This window comes from Hyalella azteca, unplaced genomic scaffold (genome assembly GCF_000764305.2).
Source record: "Hyalella azteca isolate HAZT.00-mixed unplaced genomic scaffold, Hazt_2.0.2 contig13709, whole genome shotgun sequence".
Taxonomy (NCBI): Eukaryota; Metazoa; Arthropoda; class Malacostraca; order Amphipoda; family Hyalellidae; genus Hyalella; species Hyalella azteca.
In genome coordinates this window covers 468,040-489,563 of record NW_025943621.1, presented here as the reverse complement: position 1 = coordinate 489,563, position 21,524 = coordinate 468,040, and the positions used below count along the sequence as shown (strand labels likewise).

Here is a 21,524-nt window from a genome sequence, read left to right as displayed (position 1 = left end):
ATCTTTTCCCAGCTGCGGGCGTACGCTGATAAGGTGCTCACGACATGGCGGGCGCTGGCCGACATGTCGGACAAGCAGCTCGCCATGTACAACCGCCTCCTGTGCGCCGCCAACGCCTCCCTCATCAACACCCTTAGTCCAGAGCGCGTCGGGTGAGTCAGGCTTAGGATTTCTTCCTTTTCTCCAAACAAATTATTTCAGTTATAATGAACCCAAATTTTAATAGACTTTAATTCATATTAATTTTTATGAATTCATATCTCTACATGAATATGACAGTCTTAAATCTCATAAATGAATTTGATGTTATTTATCACCACTTGAACACGCTTGCCTTTGTATTAATTTGAATCTTTTCTTCCTCCCAGGAACGCGTTGGTTTCGCTCGGGATCACCCTTGAAGGCTGTAGTAGAGATGATGTGTTGGCACCTCTTGCTTCGAAAGCGAGCACATATTACCCCAGCGTCTTGTCAAGAGCCCAGGTAATGAATCCTTTCCAGTTTTATTCGTTGTCAGAAGCTATCTCGCAAATGAGTTGAAAAAATGCGGGTTCTTGACTGGGGTTTAGTTAGCCTGAACCGAGCCTTGGAAACTCAAACAGAATCCTGAGTTTGAAAGTTAGCAGGATTCAACCACTCAATTTCTGATTGCCTTTGGTTTCGTGAGCTCATATTTTTCATCGCTATCGGGGGTTCGAAATGACGGGCGATTTAAGTAGCTCATGAGTCGTCGGTCAGTAACGATAAGGCCAGTCAGTCACATTTTCATCCTTTGTTTCGAATAAATTCGTCTCAACAAAACAAATAGGAAGTCAGCATCACAGATATCATTGCGGTCAGCTCTCGCTGCTCTAGAATGCAACAGAAGAGAAAAAAACATGTGAAATGACCGTGACAATGAGTAAAATGAGAGTTCTAAAAATGCATTCAAGTTAACAATGAAATATCAGCTTTTTTCTATATTATAACTGCTGATCCACTTTACTTATTGCCTTATGACCTTATGAAGAGTTTAGGACTTCTCATTACATTGTCAAGCTGATACTCTGCCTTCGTCGTCTTCTATCTCCAAGTCGTCGATAGGCAGGCCACCTCGCCCACGGGACGTGTTCCGTTTATTTGCCCTACTGTGGGACAGCTGCTACAAGATGCTGTTGCTTTTCACTCGCTGAGGCTAGTTTCCCGTAAATGGACTATCCAGGATCTTCTTCAGATACTTATTCAATTGTCTCTTGAAAGTCGCAAGAGTAAATTCCTCTCAGCACCTTTAGTAAGGCGTTAAACAGCCTTAATTGGTCCTACCACGGACAGTGATCCCTCACGAATAGTCTGTACTCTGGCCTCGGCTCGATTATTAAATGGGTGAATCCTGCACAGCCTGCCCCTCCTTTCGTTGTAATGTGTCACTATTCTGGAGGTCTCACATTCAAAGTTGGGAGCCAGTCCGTTTATCATCTTCCAAGTGCACAGTATGATATACCTCTTTCTTCCCCCTCTCCAGTGAGTACAGTCCCAGTTGTTTCAGCCTGTTCCAGTAGTTCAGGTCCAGCTCCCTCATGCCGCTGATCCTGTGCGTGAAGGTCCGCTGCACTGCCTCCAGTTTCCGCACCGCACCGGCCTTGAGCGGCGCCCAAAGCTGACAGCAGTATTCAAGATTGGGGAGCACGAGGTCTCTGAAGAGTGTAATCATTGGCGCTGCTTCTCTTGCTCGAAAATTAATGGCCGTAAGATACACCCCATCCTTTGTCTCCCTCGCGCAACTATTTCCTCGATGTGGTCATCGAATGTGGCTACAGTACACATCAACACTCTGAGATCTAGAACAATTTGCAGCTGTGATCTTCATCAAAATCCGCTGTGATCATCATCAGCACTCTTGTATCGTCCGCAAATGACGATGTATATGCGTGGGTAAGTTCAAGGCCGATATTGACGATGTGGATGAGGCATAGGATCGGTCCAAGCACCGAGCCTTATGGCACTCCGCTTTCCACCCTCTCTTCTCTCGATTTCGAGTTTCCAATTGCGACAGCTTGTACTCTATTTTTAAGGAAGTTGTGGATCCACCCTAACAAGCTTCCTCCTACCCCAAGAGTCTCAGTTTTCTGAAGAGCACCCATGATCAACTTTGTTAAAGGCTTTAGCAAAGTCCAGGTATACTACATCCACGCCAGCTCCCTCCTCTAGTGGGGCCATATGCGGTTATGGTGTTCCAGTAACTGTGATAAACAGGAACGATTTCGCCGGAAACGATGTTGTCCATTATTATACAGTTCAGCCTGAGGTCAAGGTTATCGGTCTGTAATTTTGATGTCTGTCCCTCGAACCTTCGTTGTGGATTGACGTTATCAGTCCCACTTTTATAGGCCCTTAGGAATAATTCCCTCCGTCATCGAGGCTTTCCAGAGCATTGTGAGCGGAGCCTTCAGAGTTCCAACACTTCTTCAACAACACTGCCAGAATTCCATCCGGTCCTGGTGCTGAGACCATCGCCAGTTCTTTGATAATTATTTCCATATCCTATGGTCCAAACTCAATGTTCTCCAACCCCCTTCCACCTGGGAGCTCCTGGAGAACTTCGATTTCATTCTCCTCCCCTTAGTAGCGGGGGTTACTGAAGACTGATTCAAACTGCCATCCCACTAATTTGCACATGCCCTGATAATCTCCGACAAGGACATCGTTATCCTACGCACGTTGGAATGACGTCGCGTAACTTCTACATCCGGGTTTCTGAACACCGTGGCAGGAGCTATCGTTCTAACTTGCCTCTCGCCAAGCCTCCTCATTCTTCCGTGCGCCTCCATGCTGAACAGTGCGACGTGGCTGTATCTGAGAGTGATTTCAGGATACTCGGTTCCACTTCTGGCTGCTCGGATTTGAGAATTTTGGAGTCTCTACATATCTTCAAACGAAAACCATGTCTCAGTAATGCGTTTAGCTCATATAATCTGGAAATAGTAAATCGCTAGGATTTTATATTCTTGTCGTACCCCTAGGACTAAGTTGTTCATAACTAGTCCTGTTTATTTCGATATAATGTTAGGTCTTGTTTAGGTTTTATGTCTGTCTTTGAATTTTGGCTCTTAAAGTGGTTTTATTCATTTTTAGTTTAGTCGAACTGATGATGGAGCTGGACTCCGAAACGTTTTCAATATCGATATGGTGAATTTTCTTGGCCTTTTCTTTGCTTTTAAATTCCTTGTGAACTTGCGATATAAGCAGACTAATGATATAAGTACTTATCGTTATCCTTCAGCTGGCCGACTGGCGTCTTTATTTTAGCCTTGGACTTGGCGTATTTTAAAAAATACTTCAGGTTTTCTCTGATGACCTCAACTACTCGTTCATCGGCAGCTTGTTCTTCCATCCAGTGCGATTCCTACAACCTGAGTTCTGTTTCCTTGTGCAAATCTACTAGTCTCTGTCTCCTCTGATCACTAGTGGATTCAGCTATTTGTTTATTCAATCGTGTGCGTCTTCTCATGAAGATTCGTCGGTCTCCCGGAATGCTGCGGTCGTTGGGGCCTGTTTCTCCCGGGTTATGACGCACACATACCTGTGCCAGTTTCTCACATAGTTTTGTGCAAATTTTCTCTGCCTTCATCTCGTGAAACTCTTCTCTCCAATAAGTTTCTTCAAGTTCATTCCAAATTGCCTACTAATCCTTTCTTTGATGGTGGAAGTTGTGTCCTGCCAGTCCTTTTTGGTGTATAGCCTGGGCTGGGTATCAGTTCCAATTGTCGTATACACCATCACAACGTGGTGGTCTGACAGTGAGGGTTCTTCAACCAAAACGTCAACCACCATTCTTTCATTATTACTAAAAAAGAGATCGAGGATATTGTGTTTCCTTATCGGCAACCGTACATGCTGACTAAGTAAATGTTCGACATCAATCTTCACTAGTTTGGCTTCTTGACTTCTGTCGCGGTCACAAACCGCCAAGCCGCCCACACTTGTCCAACGGATATGTGGGAGATTGACGCCTCCCCTCTTTATAAGGCTAGGGAGTTGACTTCGTGTAACTAACATATGAAATGCATGGTGAGTGTGGTATAGGATGCATAAAAAGACAGGTCCAGGTTTCGAATGTCAAAAAGTAAGTAGTACGACGTTTGTGATGAAGAAGCAAAGCCCAGTCCAGCCACCCTGGTTTCTATTTCTTTCGGGGTTTCGCTGAAGAAGAGAAACAACCGACTCAAATTCAGGCCCGCGGCAATAAATTTCGCGCGAGCGACGCAAGTCCTACAAGCACCACGTCCAGGAAGGAACTTTCCTGACACAAATAAAACTCACCAAACATATCAATGAAGAATATATATAAATATCTGTGAAATCATAAATTTATCTAATTCATTCGAGAAATTGATGCAAATCAATGTATTGAAAGAACTTTGAAGCTGGCGATTGCAAATTTGAGACTGACGGCAATAAAAAATACTCTCGTGGTCTCGACTAGGCGAATTGTCGACAATACTTGCTCCCTGCTTTAGCTTGCTGTTGAAATCAATATAGAATTTTTATCAGTTTCTTCAGTCAATATAGAATCTGTTTATCTGTTTCTCTTGTCAATATAGAATCCGTTCATCTGCTTCTTTAGTCAATATAGACTATAGAGTCAGGTTTATCCGTTTCTTTATGGCGGCTTGAATCAGTCAAATAGGAGCACTCCGTTATTATTTGATGAAATGTTTTTGTCTATGTGCTCAAAGTATAATTTTTCCCCCTTTTTCTTGTAACAAGCCTTGAAAGTTCTGATTTAACCAGACGTCACGATAATCTCTTCGTGTAATAATAATGATAATGTAATGTTTCATATGTATCAGTACACCAATTAGACTGCAGTAAACGAGTGGATTGCTACGATGAAGATGCGCTATACTTACAACTTCGTTACAGGTGCGAGAATTGGGGGTAGTGTTCGCCGGGTTGGACTCGAGTAAAATAAGGAGGCTCGATCCAACCTCCTTCGCTGGCCTTTCACGCATTGCCCTGCGCGCAATGTCCAACGACTCCATCTTGGTACGCATGGGGGGCTGGGCACGTGGTACAACTTGTAACTCGCTGTATAGGATGCGTATAAAGACAGGTCCAGGTTTCGTATGTCAAAGAGTACGTAGTACGACGTTCGTGATGAAGAAGCAAAGCAGAGCACTGGTGGAAAGTTACTGAACTTAACCGCGAACGTGAAGTATTTGGTCTTCTTCGTCGACTTCTTGCGAGAAAATAATTCTTTCCATTTTCTCCGATGCCGCAATAGATTCAAAATAATTTTCAGCGGCTTACATTGGCTTTAACTGGAACAGCCATCGACTGCTCAAAATATCGTCGGTTCCCATCTTTGAGTTTAAAATTATAAGTTGACATGGTGTAATAAAATTATGATCAGAAGTACATACAGATGTACCCAACAACGGTATTGTGGATACTCTGTAACGTTTAGCAAATATTAGTCAGACAATTGAATCTGACACTTGTTACATCTACGTTTAAATCAAAGCGCATCGTTGCAACTTGGAACTGGTTTCTATGAACAATACTGTGACAATATAAATCGTACTACCCTGTGATATTTGGGTAATACCACGGTCATGAAATAGAAGCAAATTAGAGCACTTGTGCTCTGTTCACAAGTGTAAAGATGTACAGTTACTGTTCATGCTACGTAATGACTCTCCATTCAATTAATCCATTTAATTTATTTTGTTTCTCCTGAAGGCGATGAGTTCTTCGCAGCTAGACAATCTTCCAATGGGGGCATCGATGGCTGTTTACGAACGCTTTGGACGTGACTTTGATTGGGGGCGCATTCCAGCTGCTAATACGACCATCAACAATAACACAGAGATCAACAGTAATTTGACTTTTAATGAAAATTCAAACGTCAACTACAAGTTGACTAATAACATTACAAACGTCAACAGCAATTTGACCGTCCATGGAAATACAAACGTCAACTTCAATTTCACCGTCAATGGGAATACAACTGCTACGGGCGCAGAGGCCTATACAGACGAGGTAACAATTTCACAAGTCATCCGCACTTTTTTCGCTTGTTAAGACCCAAACCCCCGTCTGAATTCGGGAGGGGGTCAGCTTCTGAATTAGGGAGTCGTAAGCTTGATTAGAACGTAAATTGTCGGCTATATATCCGAATTTCGTTTCCTTTAGCCCAGTGGTTCCCAAAATGGGCGATATCGCCCCCCCAGTGGCGGTGGAAAGATTTTGGGGGCTGTATGAATAAGAGGGCGGTATATCATGGGGGCTATAGGAAGAGGCGGTAGTCCGAAGTCAATGTCAGAAGTTCGAACGTTTGTTTGACGATTTGAACACAACACGTGCAGCACATGACTCCCAACGGTGGTTTTTTTCACCAAGATCTGTTATTTAACCTCTCCTGGGTTTACGTCTTGGACAAATTAACGGCCGAACTCGTGGCCAGTCTCACGGTCAATTTATAAATTCAACGATCAGGGAATATCTCTCAAACTAATGAACTTAACTCGATGAAACATGGTACATGTATTCATTGTGACCTAACGATAATGTTTTGCTCGTGAAAGTTGTTTGAATTTTGCCATCGTTTGTTTTTGCCATAGTTATATAGCAATACGGGCCGAAATTCACAGCGATCAAGTAATTTTTTCCAAACTACTGAACCGATTCGAACGAATTTTTGAATTTACAGTCTTAACTACCGAACGGTAATGTTTAGCTCGTGAAAATTTTTTCGATTGTGCCGTCTTTCGCGATTTTTTTTTTTCATTTCACCTTCGTTCGTGATTTAAACAGCAATACGTGCTTAACTTCGCAGTAATCTAGAAATTTAGTCCAAACTACTGAACATATTTAAACGAAACTTAGTATTTAAATACCTAACCTCAGCAACGGTGATGTTTACAATTTTTTCGTTTTGCCTTCGTTTGCGAGTTATACGGCTATATACGTATAAGGCTCTTGGTTAAACCGGCCGGTAGAAAAGCCGATCGTTCCTCCTACAATATATCTGTATAACTCGCGAACGAAAGCAAAAAAGGAAAATTGTCACGAACTAAACATCACCGTTGAGAGGTTAGGTATTTATATACAAAGTTTCGTTGACATCTGTTCTGTAGTTTAGAAGAAATTTCTTGATCGCCGCGAATTTAAGTGACAAATTACTCGGCGATACGGGCCGAATATAAGGAAGTATGAAATCAAGAATGACGGTGAAATGAAGAAAAAACTCGCAAACGAAGGTAAAATCGGAAAAAAATTATAATCTTAAAAATTACCGTTTGGTAGTTAGGTATGTATATTCAAAATTTCGCTCAAATTTGTTCAATGTTTTGAAATAATTTCTTTGATCACTGCGAATTTCGGCCTGTTGCGCGATATATGCGTAACTCACGAATGAAGGTGAAATTAAAAAAATACGGGCTAAACATCACCGTTAGGTTCTAATGAATGCGTGTTCAAAGTTTTATAGATCTGCGTTCATTAGTTTGGGAGATATTATTTAAAAAATTGAATTTGGAGATTGGTTGTGAGACCGGCCACTAGTCCGGCCGTAAATTCGCCCGCGACGTCCTAGGTTTCTAGTGCTGAAACAGTTAAAACAGATGGAAAACATATTGGTTCACTAAATGGGGTTCTATTTGCAAAATACACATTTGTGTTTAACCTTTATCTTTTAAAATTGCAGTTTACTAAATTCCAAGAAGATGCTTATGTCTGTGGGGGGCGCTAGAAATTCACTAAGGAGCCATAAAAGGGGTGCCAGCCCGAAAAAGTTTGGGAACCACTGTTTTAGCCAAACTAAACTAGCGTCTTATTAAAATCAGATCTATTGCCTGGGCAAGTGTGGGGCGCACACTTCATTCGTTCATTCACAGCAATTTCACCAATTGTATCCATATATCCTTATGAATGAACCACGTTGTATTTAAAATAATCAGTCAAGTTAATTACCTTATCATGTCTTGGAAATTTCGTAACAATAAATTCATATCGATCAAATTGTACTACAAGGACGTAAAAATTCTGCATTTAACTATGACAGAATGAATTTAACCATATGTATGTATGTATCCACATGTTATATTCATGCCTTAATACATGCATTAAAGTAACATGTGAAAACAAGTCGTGAATCCATGCCGGTATGCACCTGCCAGTGCTAAGATGGCCACGTAGACATTGCGCCGATGCCGCTACTGTCGGTACGTAGCCAGGCTGAGGCATCGATGCAACGCCTACGAGTGACCCTAATAACTGCGCCCAAGTGGTCTTTACGGCACTGATATTTCGCTGCTGCGGCATCCACGCGACAGTTGATTGGCATGCTGCCGTAGGTATCGCTGGCGCTATTTTTTACTGGCCACTCATATTGAGCTCGTTAAAGAGAACATTTTTTACGCATAGGCCTCTTCTACGGGTTCATTAAATTTGCTTCCAATTCCGAAATGTTATCTTGGCACTATGAGTATTCGGTCCCATTTCTAAAGAATTATTTCCATGAGATGGGCTCTGATATGTTCATTCATACCCAGTTTTGGGAATGCACTAGTTCGATGTACTGAAACTACTCGTAGTAATAATATTTATTAAAGTAGAACTTTAGAGGCGGTGCCAGTGTTTTACCCTTAATAATAATGACCGATTCTTATTTTAAGTCACGAATTTTCCCACGAATTTTTAGTGACATTACGATTCTAATCAATAAACCCAGCATATCGGAGAATTTTTATTGTTATTTCGTACAAGCATGTACTATAGTTCGTGGTACGCTACCAAACTAAGGCAGTATCCAACTGTAACTGTTGTCTACAATTACATATGATATTATAGTAAATATAAATGAATGGATAATAAATATATATAACTTACCAGGCAGATGAGTGTAATTTAAAATTTTCTCAATTTATTTGAAATTCAGCTGCATGGTATTGAAATGACAGCTTGCATCATTTAAAATTCAGTCTTCAAAATTATATAGTATTTACAATAGGTCCCTTCAATATTCCTTGTTCGCAGGCCTGTCATCCGCTGCTAGACTCCTGATGCTGTTGTTTGACGTCTTTGCTTGGTAAGACTCATCTCGTCATGAACTGTCACCAGCGGCAACATCTATGTTATAACACAACTGTCACCAGCGGGGACATCTTTGTTATAACATAACTGTCACCAGCGGCGACATCTTTGTTATAACACAACTGTCACCAGCGTGGACATCTTTGTTACAACACAACTGCAACCAGCGGCGACATCTTTGTTACAACACAACTGTCGCAAGCGGCGACATCTTTGTTATAACACAACTGTCACAAGCGGCGACATCTTTGTTATAACACAACTGTCACCAGCGGTGACATCTTTGTTACAACACAACTGTCACCAGCGGGGACATCCTTGTTACAACACAACTGCAACCAGCGGCGACATCTTTGGTATAACACAACTGTCACAAGCGGCGACATCTTTGTTATAACACAACTGTCACCAGCGGCGACATCTTTGTTATAACACAACTGTCACCAGCGGCGACATCTTTGGTATAACACAACTGTCACCAACGGCAACATCTTTGCTATGCATATACTATTAATAATAGCTCATATTCAACAATAATTTTGTATCTAACAAAAAATTAAATTAAATGCATAAATCGCATTAAATTTTGCTGTGCTGAAAAGAATAATTTTCAGCAAGAATCGTTGATGCTAAAGAGATCACAAAAATTAAATATTTTTCAGAAATATCAACGCCGTTCATCGTGAAATTACAAATGGATCTTAATTAATTAAGCCTCGAAGGACGAATATGAAGCCTGTCCCATGCAGTTTGAATTTTTTAAATGCATGCTTTACAATAGGAAAATAAAAATGCTTGATAAATTGAATTTCTCGGGCCTGTGAGTTATTGGCTATACATGGAAAAAAATTCTTAGTGCCATCATGATATTGGAAATTTGTTATGTAATATCCTATTTTAAAACTTTAATAATACTAATTGATTAAATAACGAAAAATATATTGAATATAACATATCATATTGGAGAACTGTCTATATATTCAAACTTCTCACCGAAAATACTTGATTTACTTATGCGACCTACGTCGTGGATGTGTACTTGTGTCGTCAAAGATATACATTCAGCGATATTTGAGGTATGGTTCTAGTTCTCTAGCTCCTGGTCGGCAAAGTTTATGTTTTATCAACGGTCCGGGATGAAAAAAAAGAGAGAGTATAATGTGCTACTTTGCCGATAAAATGTGGCTAGTGAAACACACGTCGGACCGTACGAACTATGAGCTTTGATGATCCTGATACTCTATTTTATATTCTATGACTAATCCACTTTACTGCGTTCCGAACCCTGTAATTGTACGCGTATATCATGAGATAGGTGTTTATAAACATCATGTAGAGTTCTTTGGTTAGCATAATCATGAGCTTTCCCTCATCAGACTATAATAGCATGAGTCCACATTGTTCGGTTAATCAATCCACTAACTGAAAAAATCTTTATTCGAAATTTACCCAAATGCAAATTCAGCTTCATCGCATTAATGTGCTTTGACGACTTACTAATAATCTCACCTGAATCAGAGACTAAATAGTAAAAATTTCGGCTTCATTATAATTATGGACTCGTTTCAACTCAAATTCATCTTTCCGGATAGACAAGAACTCATTTTAAACTTGTTTTTAACCTCGTGTTAAGACCATGATACATTTAGTGATAATGGTACACTTAATTCACACTAATTAACCTAGTTTTGATATTATTATGATTTTTGACGGTACTGTCTTTGAATAGAAGTGTTGAGTGGTTTAAGATTTATGTGTGTCAGCTATGTCGACCGCTTTTTATATTGGCGTAAAAATGAAAGGAATGTAGATAATTAGCATTGACCATTAGCGACCATTGAATTCCCCATTTTAGCGATTAAATGTGCGGGATTTTTAGAAATGTCATCATTTATCTGGATTTATAACTTAGTTACTTATGCAAACTCTCGTAGAAATTTATCCTGAGTGGTCAATCTATTTTGAATTGGTAAAAAAAAAATTCCGAAAATTATAACCGACATAGCGTGTTATCATGTATTGCAACTCGCATGGTATCAGCCTTAATTTCTTGTAATATTTAACACTTTATAATAACCAAAGCAGTCGTGATAGAATGAATTACAAACTGGTGACGTTGCTTCAGGTAGAAGTGTTTTTGGAGACTAGATGTGACTTTGATATTATATAGTTATGATTGCGACTAACTCTTAACAGTTTTCGGAGCGGTCATTGTGGCATTCTTGACTGATTTTTAATAATATGTACCCATTATTAATTCTCTCCATTCACGATTGAATTCAAGATTTCACTAAATTCTAAATAAAAATCTCAATTGAATCACCTTGGTATTTCTAAAAAATTTATTTGGAGTAATCGAGTGGTCAATCATTGATTGCTCGATGACATCTGGCTCGATGGTCGCTATCATATCAAATTTCATTTCAGTCTCTGAAATAATCCTCTGCGTTATTGATGTGTAACATGAATTCGTGGAATTTTTCTGCTCTTTCTGGTTATAATCTCTTTCAAACTTTATTCATGTGCATCAAAAATTACATTTGGTATGTTGGCCTTGATAGTTTATCATCACATTAGTCATTACAAGCATCCGATTTATTATCATTTTATGGGTTGATCGTTGAATTTACAAATATCTCTTGTATTTAAAGTTTTCTTTTTTTTGTTCATGCTTGTTATTCACAAAATCAGGAGCATTCTCTACGCCAAAGCTTGCAGTGCGGCTTACTCAGAAAAGCTCTCAATTATCCCCTCTTAAACCCCTAAAAAAGCGCTACCTGATTCTTCTAGCTAAAATATTTTTGAGCTGATGGATCTATAGGTGCAGTTGGCCTCCTTTACTAGCAACTCCGCTCATAACAAAGAACTTATGATAGAAAAAAAGAGGATTATTACGACTGAAAAATCTGTATAAGTCTGTTAAATTGCTGATACCTGTCCTTGTATTTGCTTCAGTTCGTTGAAATAGTCTATAATTTCTAACTTCAAATTCATAATCTTGCGAGCACTTGTGTCTTTTCGGTGAAATAAAATTGTTTGTAAAATTATTCAGCGATGTTTTTTACCGTCAAGGAGTATCCTTACTGTAGATATACTTCCCATTATCCGGACATTAATTATTCACAAGACTTCTCTTTAACTTCACTTCTTGTTGTTTGTTTTTCTGGCTGCTACAAATCTTATAATCGATATTTAACACACTTCTACCTGTCCAATCAATCTGAAATTTTGCACACTTGCGTAAAGTTGGAGACAATGCATGAATCAATTGACTGAATAAATAATTTTGAAAATTTAAATTTCCTTCATATATAAAAAATTAATAAATTAATTTTTGTAATTTATGTAAATAAAATTATAAATTCATTGTAGATATGTAACATCGGAGACACTATTTTTTAGAAGTGTTGTCTTAAAAAAATAATTTTCAAACTTATATTATTTCAACTAAATTGAAAAAAAAAGAAAAAAACTTTACTTGCCTGGACCTAACCCCAGTAGAAAGGTCTCTAGCAACGTCAAGAAGGGTTTTGTACACACCTAACCCTAACTCTAACCCTAACCTAACGCGGTTGGCGTTTTTTTATGTCCGGTACGAGAAAAAAGAAAAGAGTTCATTTATTTTTGTGTCCGGTTTTTAGGTACAAACATGTTAGAGTATATAGCCGGACGAAATTTTGCCCGGGTTCCTAACCCATGTCCGGTAATGTTACCAAATGCATTTTTTTGCTTATTTTTGGCCCACGGACGTAATTAGCAAAATTGTTAAAAAGAGTAAAAAGAACTTAACCTGGCTGGACCTAACCTTAGTTGAAAGGTGTCAAGCAACGTAAATAAGGGTTTTATACACACCTAACCCTAACTCTAACCCTAACCTAACGATGTTGGCCTTTTTTAGAATGTCCGGTAGTGTAGTTCATTTATTTTCGTGTCCGGTTTTTGAGTACAAACTAATTGCAGAGTTAATAACCGGACTCGATTTTGTCCGGTTTTCTAACCCCTGTCCGGTAATGTTACCAATTTTGTCCGGTAATTGTTATTTTGTCCAGTAATATATATATAAGTAATTGTTATTTTGTCCGGTAATATATATAAGAATTTCGAACAATTACCAGACAAAATTGGTAACATTACTGGACAGGGGGTACAAAACCGGACAAAATCGCACAATTCCTATCTCGGAATGTACCAATGTCGCAGAATCTACCTATGATTAGTATTTGCGAATAGTGCGACACAAAAAAATATGAACGCTATTATGCGACATGCTATTTAACGAAAATCTCGTTTGGTTAAGGTTAGAAGTGTGAAAATGGTTTTTAGACACTTTTTTACAATTTTACTAAGGTTAGGTCCAGCCAGGAAAGGTTCATTTACCTTAAATAACTAATTGAAAAACGTCAACTAATAATTGTCGCAGTATTACCAGTGTATATATAGCCGAAGCTTTTCATTTAAGCGAGTTTGATTGAAGACCAGAACATGTTTTTATTAATAATCTTCTTATTCAACTTTTTATAGTTCGACTCGGTGAAAAATCGAAAATGAAGATTTATTAATAAAAACATGCTCCAGTCTTCAACGAAACTTGCATATTTATAAATATATGTTTTTAAAGCAAGGATACAGGAAAGACGATTGGATAAATGGGCTCAGTAAATTAGAAATCACCTCTCCTTAATTAGTTTGATCACAATTTGATGCCATTGCCCATCTTAAGTCCAGCTTCGATACAGACTTTGATGCTCATTCTCAACACAGAAAACGGTCCATACATTCATATTAAAGTCAGTACAGCCCAAATTGTATCCAATAATTGAATGTCGTCATGAGCATGACATCGTTCACTAACACACGCCTCCTGCGCGGCGGCATCAGGCGAACTCTACTTGTGATTCTTGTGACTCTCGTGGTGACCATCATGTTCGCGATTTTGATGGACATGTGAGTAAGTTCTCAGCGATACTGTCTATTTGAACACTTTTAGCATAGATTGTTTTGAGAAAATTTCTGGAAAATCCATGTAAATAAACTAGCATACTTAGGTGTACTGAAATTCTAAGCTCTCATTGCATCTAGTAAAATTTGAAATAGAGGTTTCACCCTATCGATTCATTCCTTGATTATGAAGCTACCTGTTCCACCCAAATATCCAGTAGTAAAAATAGCTCGCTTTTATACAAAAACCAATCGGATGTGTTACTTAATTGTCATTTTCATCACGGCATTTTGTTCAATAAGCATTTAGGTGCAAGCTTGACTCCCATTAAACATAATTCGCTCATAACGCACATGAATTTACGAGTTGCAGCGATACCCAAATTAAGCCAACATTTTCTTACAGATGATTGCCTCACTTTTCAGATTTCTGCTGAAACCCGTGCCAAAACATCTATTTTTAGGTTAGTTGTTCCTGTTAACTATCGACTAAAGACTAAAATATCAAATTATGGCATACAATAAATCCCTACACACATACAATGCAGATAGAAGCAACTTTGTTGAGCGTGCATGTTAGCATGAAGTTTGGTGAGATTTGACTCAACAAAAAAAATTGGTTCAATTCGCTTAATTTGAGTTCAAAATATTACCTATTTCACTATGAAATAGATTTGAATAAAACTCAATATTATTTTTGTCTCTGACCACCCAGATCGTCTGGGCTACCGGACGTCCGGCCATCGCGTTGAAGCGAAAGCCCGTGTCGCAGAGGAGAATAAAAATTCCCAAAATTATTCTACCCCAAAACCAATTCTTGACTGGCACAAATTTTTCGAGTACTTAGAAGAGGCGGCCGGTTGTAGTAATATTGTGAGTAGAAGCTAACTTTTCCATGCTAACAATATATTTACTTTTATTTGGTCCACAAATAGTTTCAACTTTAATGTAAACTACAATCGACGCTATTCACGGATTGCACTCTGAAATAAGATTAATGACATCAATTTTGAGATTGCACAAATTTTTAACCAAAGAAGAAGAAAATCTTTTAAAAAATAAACTAAGCGTCATTCACACTTGCAGGAGATGTTCGGAGCCCAACCAAATGAAGGAACCACGTTTCTGGACGGCGTTAAAGCAGTTTGTTTGGACGACAAAGTCTCTCCCACACCCGGCTCCTGCATCGTACTTTCCTTCGGCATGGGCAACGAGTGGAGCTTTGAGGAGGCCATGGCGGAATACGGCTGCAAGGTGAGGGTAGTTTATAAGAGGCTTACCTGTGCGTTCCTGCAAAATTACGCTTGCCTGATGGACTCGAACACAAAAAGAAATATGAGTTAATTGCATGGTTGGCCGGATGGTCCCAATTGAGGGTAATAATATGGTACAAAATAATTGATGGCTCTTAAAATGAATTTATTAATCTGTATGCATATCACTTTCCAAGAGCTCAAAGCGCTTTCATGGGTGCCGTCGGGGTAATGCGCCTCGTTTGTTAAGAATGGCTTTCAGTTCTTACGAGCGTAAATTAACTGTAGACTACGTTATTTTTGTTAACATATATCATTCAACATTTGAAATGTATGTATTCATGTATGCAAACGAATGAATCATTCGTTTTATTCACCATCAACGGTCTTTTGAATATAAACAGATGTACCGTTCTTAGCATGCGCTGCGTTCATAAAGATCTGACTCCCATCTCGGAACATGTGAACTTTAAATAACTTGCTCTATTTAACAATTTTCTTTTACCAGTGTTTATCGTCCTGAATGCACTTCCTTTCATTTGCAATTATTGTGTCTGTGCAATATTATCAATATTAATTCCCAAGCAGGTGTACGCGTTTGACCCCACCATTAGGCAGCCGGACAGCCTCAGTGGTCACGGCATCCACTTCCGTCCATTGGGCTTGGGAGGCGTAACTGGAGTTGCGTCGTTCCATGGAACTGAAATACAGGTTATCGAGATCAGTATCAAGAAGACGCATGCAGATTAATGACATTAGCTTGACAAATTAGCTCTCCTACTGGAAGGAGCAGCTAATTTTAGAGATGAATCAAGTATGAAGAGCCCCCATTTTTCGTTCCAACTTGTGTCGCTCCAGAAGTCATGGTGTCGGTTTAGAGATGAATTAGGTGTGAATCGGCCACCTACTGTATTCGAATGCTTTTTAGCGGCCTCTTACGGAAGACGATTGCCCTTGGGCTGAATCTGTATAATTGAACCGAAAAAGCAGCCGGTCAGGAAGCCTCATGATGGTCCTTGTCGGACGCTGGTCAGGCTACCTTGGCATGGTCCTGGTCAGAGTCTGGACAGTGGATAACTGTGCGAACGATGATCATCTCCCGTTCAATAAATGGCGTCAACGAATGTACAGTTGTACACACCGTTTTCTCTTGCCACCATGCCACACCTCTGCCATATAGGCCAGTAATGCGCCAACACACTACAAATAGTTAAACATTAATGTTGTGAGCAACATTGCTTTTCAAAAGAGCTGTACGACTTGAAAACAATTTAGTTACAAATACCATTACCCTTGTACTTGTTGAAGAGAAAATTTTAAATTTAGAGTGCTTGTGGAAGTACTCCATAATTGATTTCAAACTGTGTGAAGATCGCGGTTCTGAAGCCAGCGAATGATGATTTTTCCAACAATAGAAATGTCCAGTTTTGGCATACGCCTGCATGAGCGGCTATAAAAGTAGTTCCTGCAGATATGCTCACAGTTGAAATTTCCAAACAACACGAGAGCTTGATTGAAGATTGTCTATATGAAAGTTCTCGCTGAGTTGGCGTGTGGGTGTTGACTATCGCATATAAGTAGAATGTATTGGAACTGGATACAATGCAACTTCTTTGATTTCCTGGTTTCCCATTACTCTCGTATGTTCCGCACTATTCTTTTAGTTGTCACTCCAGAATTTCAAAGTGCAGTTCATTCTAGAACTCAGTACCGCCGATGCGATGACGATGGATTTCAGAAAAACTTCGTTTGTTGGCTGTTGTGAAGTATGAACGAGTAGCAGCAATCAATTTACTGCAGTCAAGTCACTGCAGAAACTTGACTGAAAGCTAAGTAACAGTCAACAGCAGATCTGCAAGAACTGCACTTCAACTGCACAAGAACTATAGCTTTTTAAGCAGACATTTGCCCGAAACTGAACATTCTATTGTTGAATAAATCTTTTGTTCGTGAGCTTGCAGAAGTGTTCGTCACGCAACTTGGAATGAATGAAATACTTCCACAAGCATTCTACCGTTCAAAAAGCATTTTTCCTGTTCAACGTCTTGAGAAACAAGGTCTTATAAACTAAATTAATCTCAACTTCTACATCTTAGTGAAAGAGAAAAAACCATTATAGTAAAGTGCTTTACTCGATTGACGCCACCTCAATGCCGATCACTATTAGAAGTGTACTGACGCATTTCTGACTAGCGGCAGCGGCTACTATTTAGCCTAATGAGGGTGCATGGGAAGTCATGCATACCCCCGCAGGCTGCATCGGAACGTGAAAGACATATAGGGCGCTAACTTTAGATCTGTGTTCTTACGGCATTGAAGCATTTTAAATGCGCTTGTTGAAGCTTAGGTGTTATTGGATGTGTAATTATCGCGTTGATCACGTCTACCCACAAGTTAAGGCTGTTCTTTCGCCTATTTCGTATATTTTTTTCTTTAGCCTGTAACTCTAGTAAAATCTGTTTCAGTGTTACTTCCTCCTCTTTATTGAGCGACTTCTTGGAGTTTCTGTAAAAATTTAATTGAGTGAATAGCTTGAGGGAAGAAAATTGTGTTGCTTAAATCTTGTTGTATTTTTTTTCTTTTGTTTTTCGAATATGCATCGATTTTTAAACAATTTTTTTGACACATTATTATTTGACATCATTATTTCTTTGCATCCATTTTTCTATGCCCATAATCTTTGCACTGCACATCCCACAAATGTGGTGAACCACGATACACCTCATTGAATTTATCAATAAATCTTTTCCTGGTTTTTATATTATACACGAAAATAAAACGTGGCTGACGAGTTCATCCCACGGCTAGAAGGCAGCTGGCAAAATATTGCGCAAAGGACGGTTTAATATTACTCTATTTGCACAATTCACTTACAAAAGTTTGAAATCACGCAATACATAACGTCACTTTCTATTATCACCTACAAACGATCAATTATCAAGCTAAAAAATCTGTAATGCGCAGTAATATAGATCGTCCAGGTGCCGCATTAATTCTCGCTTCGTTCCAACGCATAACTTTAGAAACGTCCTCTAGCACAAGCACTGTTTGCGTTTCTAGGGCAAGGGCTTATATCATTAGTCTGCTTAAATCGCAAGTTCACAAGGAATTTAAAAGCAAAGAAAACGCCAAGAAAATTCACCATATCGATATTGAAAACGTTTCGGAGTCCAGCTCCATCATCAGTTCGACTAAACTAAAATGAATAAAATCACTACAAAAGTCAAAATTCAAAGACAGACATAAAACCTAAACAAGACCTAACATTATATCGAAATAAACAGGACTAGTTATGAACAACTTGGTCCTAGGGGGACGACAAGAATATAAAATCCTAGCGATTTACTATTTCCAGATTATATGAGCCAAACACATTATTGAGACATGGTTTTCGCTTGAAGATATGTAGAGACTCCAAAATTCTCAAATCCGAGCAGCCAGAAGTGGAACCGAGTATCCTGAAATCACTCTCAGATACAGCCACGTCGCACTGTTCAGCATGGAGGCGCACGGAAGAATGAGGAGGCTTGGCGAGAGGCAAGTTAGAACGNGGTTTTTGCGGTGGGTTTGGCTAGTGGTCGTCCTGAAAGTTTCATTCAAACGCCCAGCATGCCGTCGGACCACAAAAGCGTCCACGGTGGAGAATAAGTGCCTGACTTTTATGTCTGTCTTTGAATTTTGACTTTTGAAGTGATTTTATTCATTTTAGTTTAGTCGAACTGATGATGGAGCTGGACTCCGAAACGTTTTCAATATCGATATGGTGAATTTTCTTGGCGTTTTCTTTGCTTTTAAATTCCTTAGGGCAAGGGCTTGTCATGCTCACCCTAATACCTCAGCCAGCGTCTGAGCAGGGTTAACCGCTTATTTCAGGCGTCATTCGACCCTTGGCTTGTATTTTTAGTTAAAAAATTTACCCAGAAAATCTTTTAATTAGCGGCAGAATACAATATGTAGCCAATACGCTCCTGAATCGTCTTTAAGCTGACTGTAGCGAGCATCTACGTCATTTAAAAGGTATCCGAAAAAATGGGTACTTGATAAATAGTCAAGCCACTTTCAAATTGATTCTGATTAACAGTCATAACGAATGAAAGATTCGAATATGCTCATCATCACGTATTTCAGCATAGAATATAAGCTCGTTCGTGTGCGAGTGTTTTTCTTCCATTTCAGCTGAGCTCATTTGGAAGGATCCTACTCTGATTGTTTGAAAATTTTAAGTCTTTTAATAAAAATTAAAAACTGAGCGAAACATATTAGCAGATTTTTTCACTGTATGTACACTCATAATTCTTTGTGCGCTTCATCGCTTCTCTATTCAACGGTAGATTTTGAATTAAAGCAAATAATTGGAGCTAACCGGTGATTAATATAAACAGTAATTTTTCTCGGTCAAAATGCTCGATTACGCTGCATTAGACCTGTTATCACGCGTATGTCATGCCCCTAACAGTGATCGCATGGCATGCCCTTGATCGCAACTCAATTTTTGATGAGCTCGACTCAACGGTTACTAGTGTTTCGGGCATAGCTTCCCTGATAAACGGATCTGCTTAAATTTTTGGTCAATCGAGTCAGGCTTATCATGCAATCAGGTTGCTCGTAGTGTTGATTTAACTTGAAATATTATTATTCCATTTGGTGTGTTTTGAGCTCTACATTATTGTACAGGTATGCACATATCGGGATATTTTGAAGTTGATCGACTTAGAGAAGAGCGTCATTGACTACCTCAGGATCGACATCGAGGGCTTCGAGGTGGATTTTTTTCACAACGTCCTTAACGACGATGTCGAACTCCTGGCCAACATCAAGCAGATCGGCATGGAGATCCACCCACGTAAGAGATGTCAAAAGTAATAAGGTCAAAATGAGATAGTTGGATCAAAGTCGAATATTCAAGTGATCGACTGGGAAATTTAATGAAGTGATATGAATTTATGTGACGATTTAACCACAGATCAATTCTCGTTTTCGAAAAAAATAGAATATTAAATTAAATTCAATTACCATAAGTAAACTTTCCCTCATTCAAAAATTACATTTGTGTTGCCTTGTGCAGTGGCGTCAGAGACCCTGAGAGACCTTATGTGGAGCCAAATTCGTCAGCTACGCAGCCTGCATTTCTCACAGGTGTCCAGTTTGCCAAGCATGGGCTGGACTTATACCTTTGAGAACAAAACTGTTTCTCAATTCTATGAAATGCTTTGGGTTAATGAAAAGTTTCGATAGTAGTTTTGGTCTCCTTTGAGTGTAAATATCTTCGGTGGCAAAGTGTTACAAGTTCGAACTTTCAAAATGGGTTTCCTTGCGGCTTTTCAACTTTTTGTGTATAAATTAACTTTTTGGTACGCTTTTTACGGGCTGACAAGTCTCGTCGGTCTTGGCAGGTAGCTCATTTAGGGGAGCAAAATTCCGATTCCAAACCTCCACTTTAGTGCAGCATACCCTCTTATGCGAAACGCTGAGGGAGTAAACCATGAAAGACAATCGGGAGCAGAGCATTTAAGGCGGTTTGACCTGAAGCCTCAACACCGATAACTTCTGCGGCGGTGTTAAAACCAAGCGGTATTGATTTCGTCTTTCTTTTGGCCACTTTGGCAGTGAAGAGTGGAGGCCACTGCCGAATGAGCAACATTCAAGGAGCAGCGTCATTGCCTCCTAATGCCGCGGTGGACGTCTGCCGACGAAGAATTTTATGCTTACAATTAGTTTATTCAGCAAACATGATTGCATAGCAATTTTTACATGTAGAATGAGCCAGATTTCTGCCAATTGGGTGCTTGATTTCAGGACAGTATAACTATTTTACAGTATAACAATTTATAACCATCATATTGGTAATTTACATAAATGCGTTGAAACCTTACAAATAAAGATCTTTGTCTATTTTTCAAATTAGAAAATGCTATCAAATTTTCACATACTAATTGACCATTGTTACTAAACATTCGTGTTTATGTTTGCATCTATGAAAATCAGAGAAATTTTTTTAATTAGTCAGTTGTTGTCCGCAACTCGACCATTCCTATTGAAAACTAATTTATTAACAAATCTTAGAACAACTGTGAGTTTTCATTATTACCTCTGCCTTTATTTGGGAGTTTTTGTAAATGAACAACCGGAGTAAAATTCCATCAACAATTTCGCAAATTAATTAGACTCCCAAACTATTTTGAAACTAAAACGATTTTTCAGCCCAAAGTCCAGATTCCAGTGATACTAAAGTTTCGTTACAAAAATAATAAAAGTTAA

At 39.0% G+C, this 21,524-nt stretch overlaps 2 protein-coding genes across 2 annotated transcripts; both read left to right on the top strand.

Moving 5' to 3' along the window:
* The first annotated feature begins 15 nt into the window (after nt 1-15).
* LOC108664723 lies at nt 16-9,204 on the top strand. Its single transcript, XM_018151392.2, has 5 exons — nt 16-152; nt 369-483; nt 4,903-5,025; nt 5,722-6,021; nt 9,019-9,204. Exons 1-5 carry the CDS (start codon nt 64-66, stop codon nt 9,043-9,045), a joined length of 654 nt encoding a protein of 217 aa, XP_018006881.2. The 5' UTR covers nt 16-63; the 3' UTR covers nt 9,046-9,204.
* Nucleotides 9,205-13,909: 4,705 nt separating this feature from the next.
* LOC125178923 (probable methyltransferase-like protein 24) lies at nt 13,910-21,025 on the top strand. The gene is made up of 5 exons (XM_047883800.1): nt 13,910-13,987; nt 15,100-15,267; nt 15,855-15,977; nt 19,941-20,109; nt 20,332-21,025. The coding sequence occupies exons 1-5, from the start codon at nt 13,910-13,912 to the stop codon at nt 20,499-20,501; spliced, it is 708 nt and encodes a 235-aa protein (XP_047739756.1). The 3' UTR covers nt 20,502-21,025.
* The last annotated feature ends 499 nt before the right edge of the window (nt 21,026-21,524 follow it).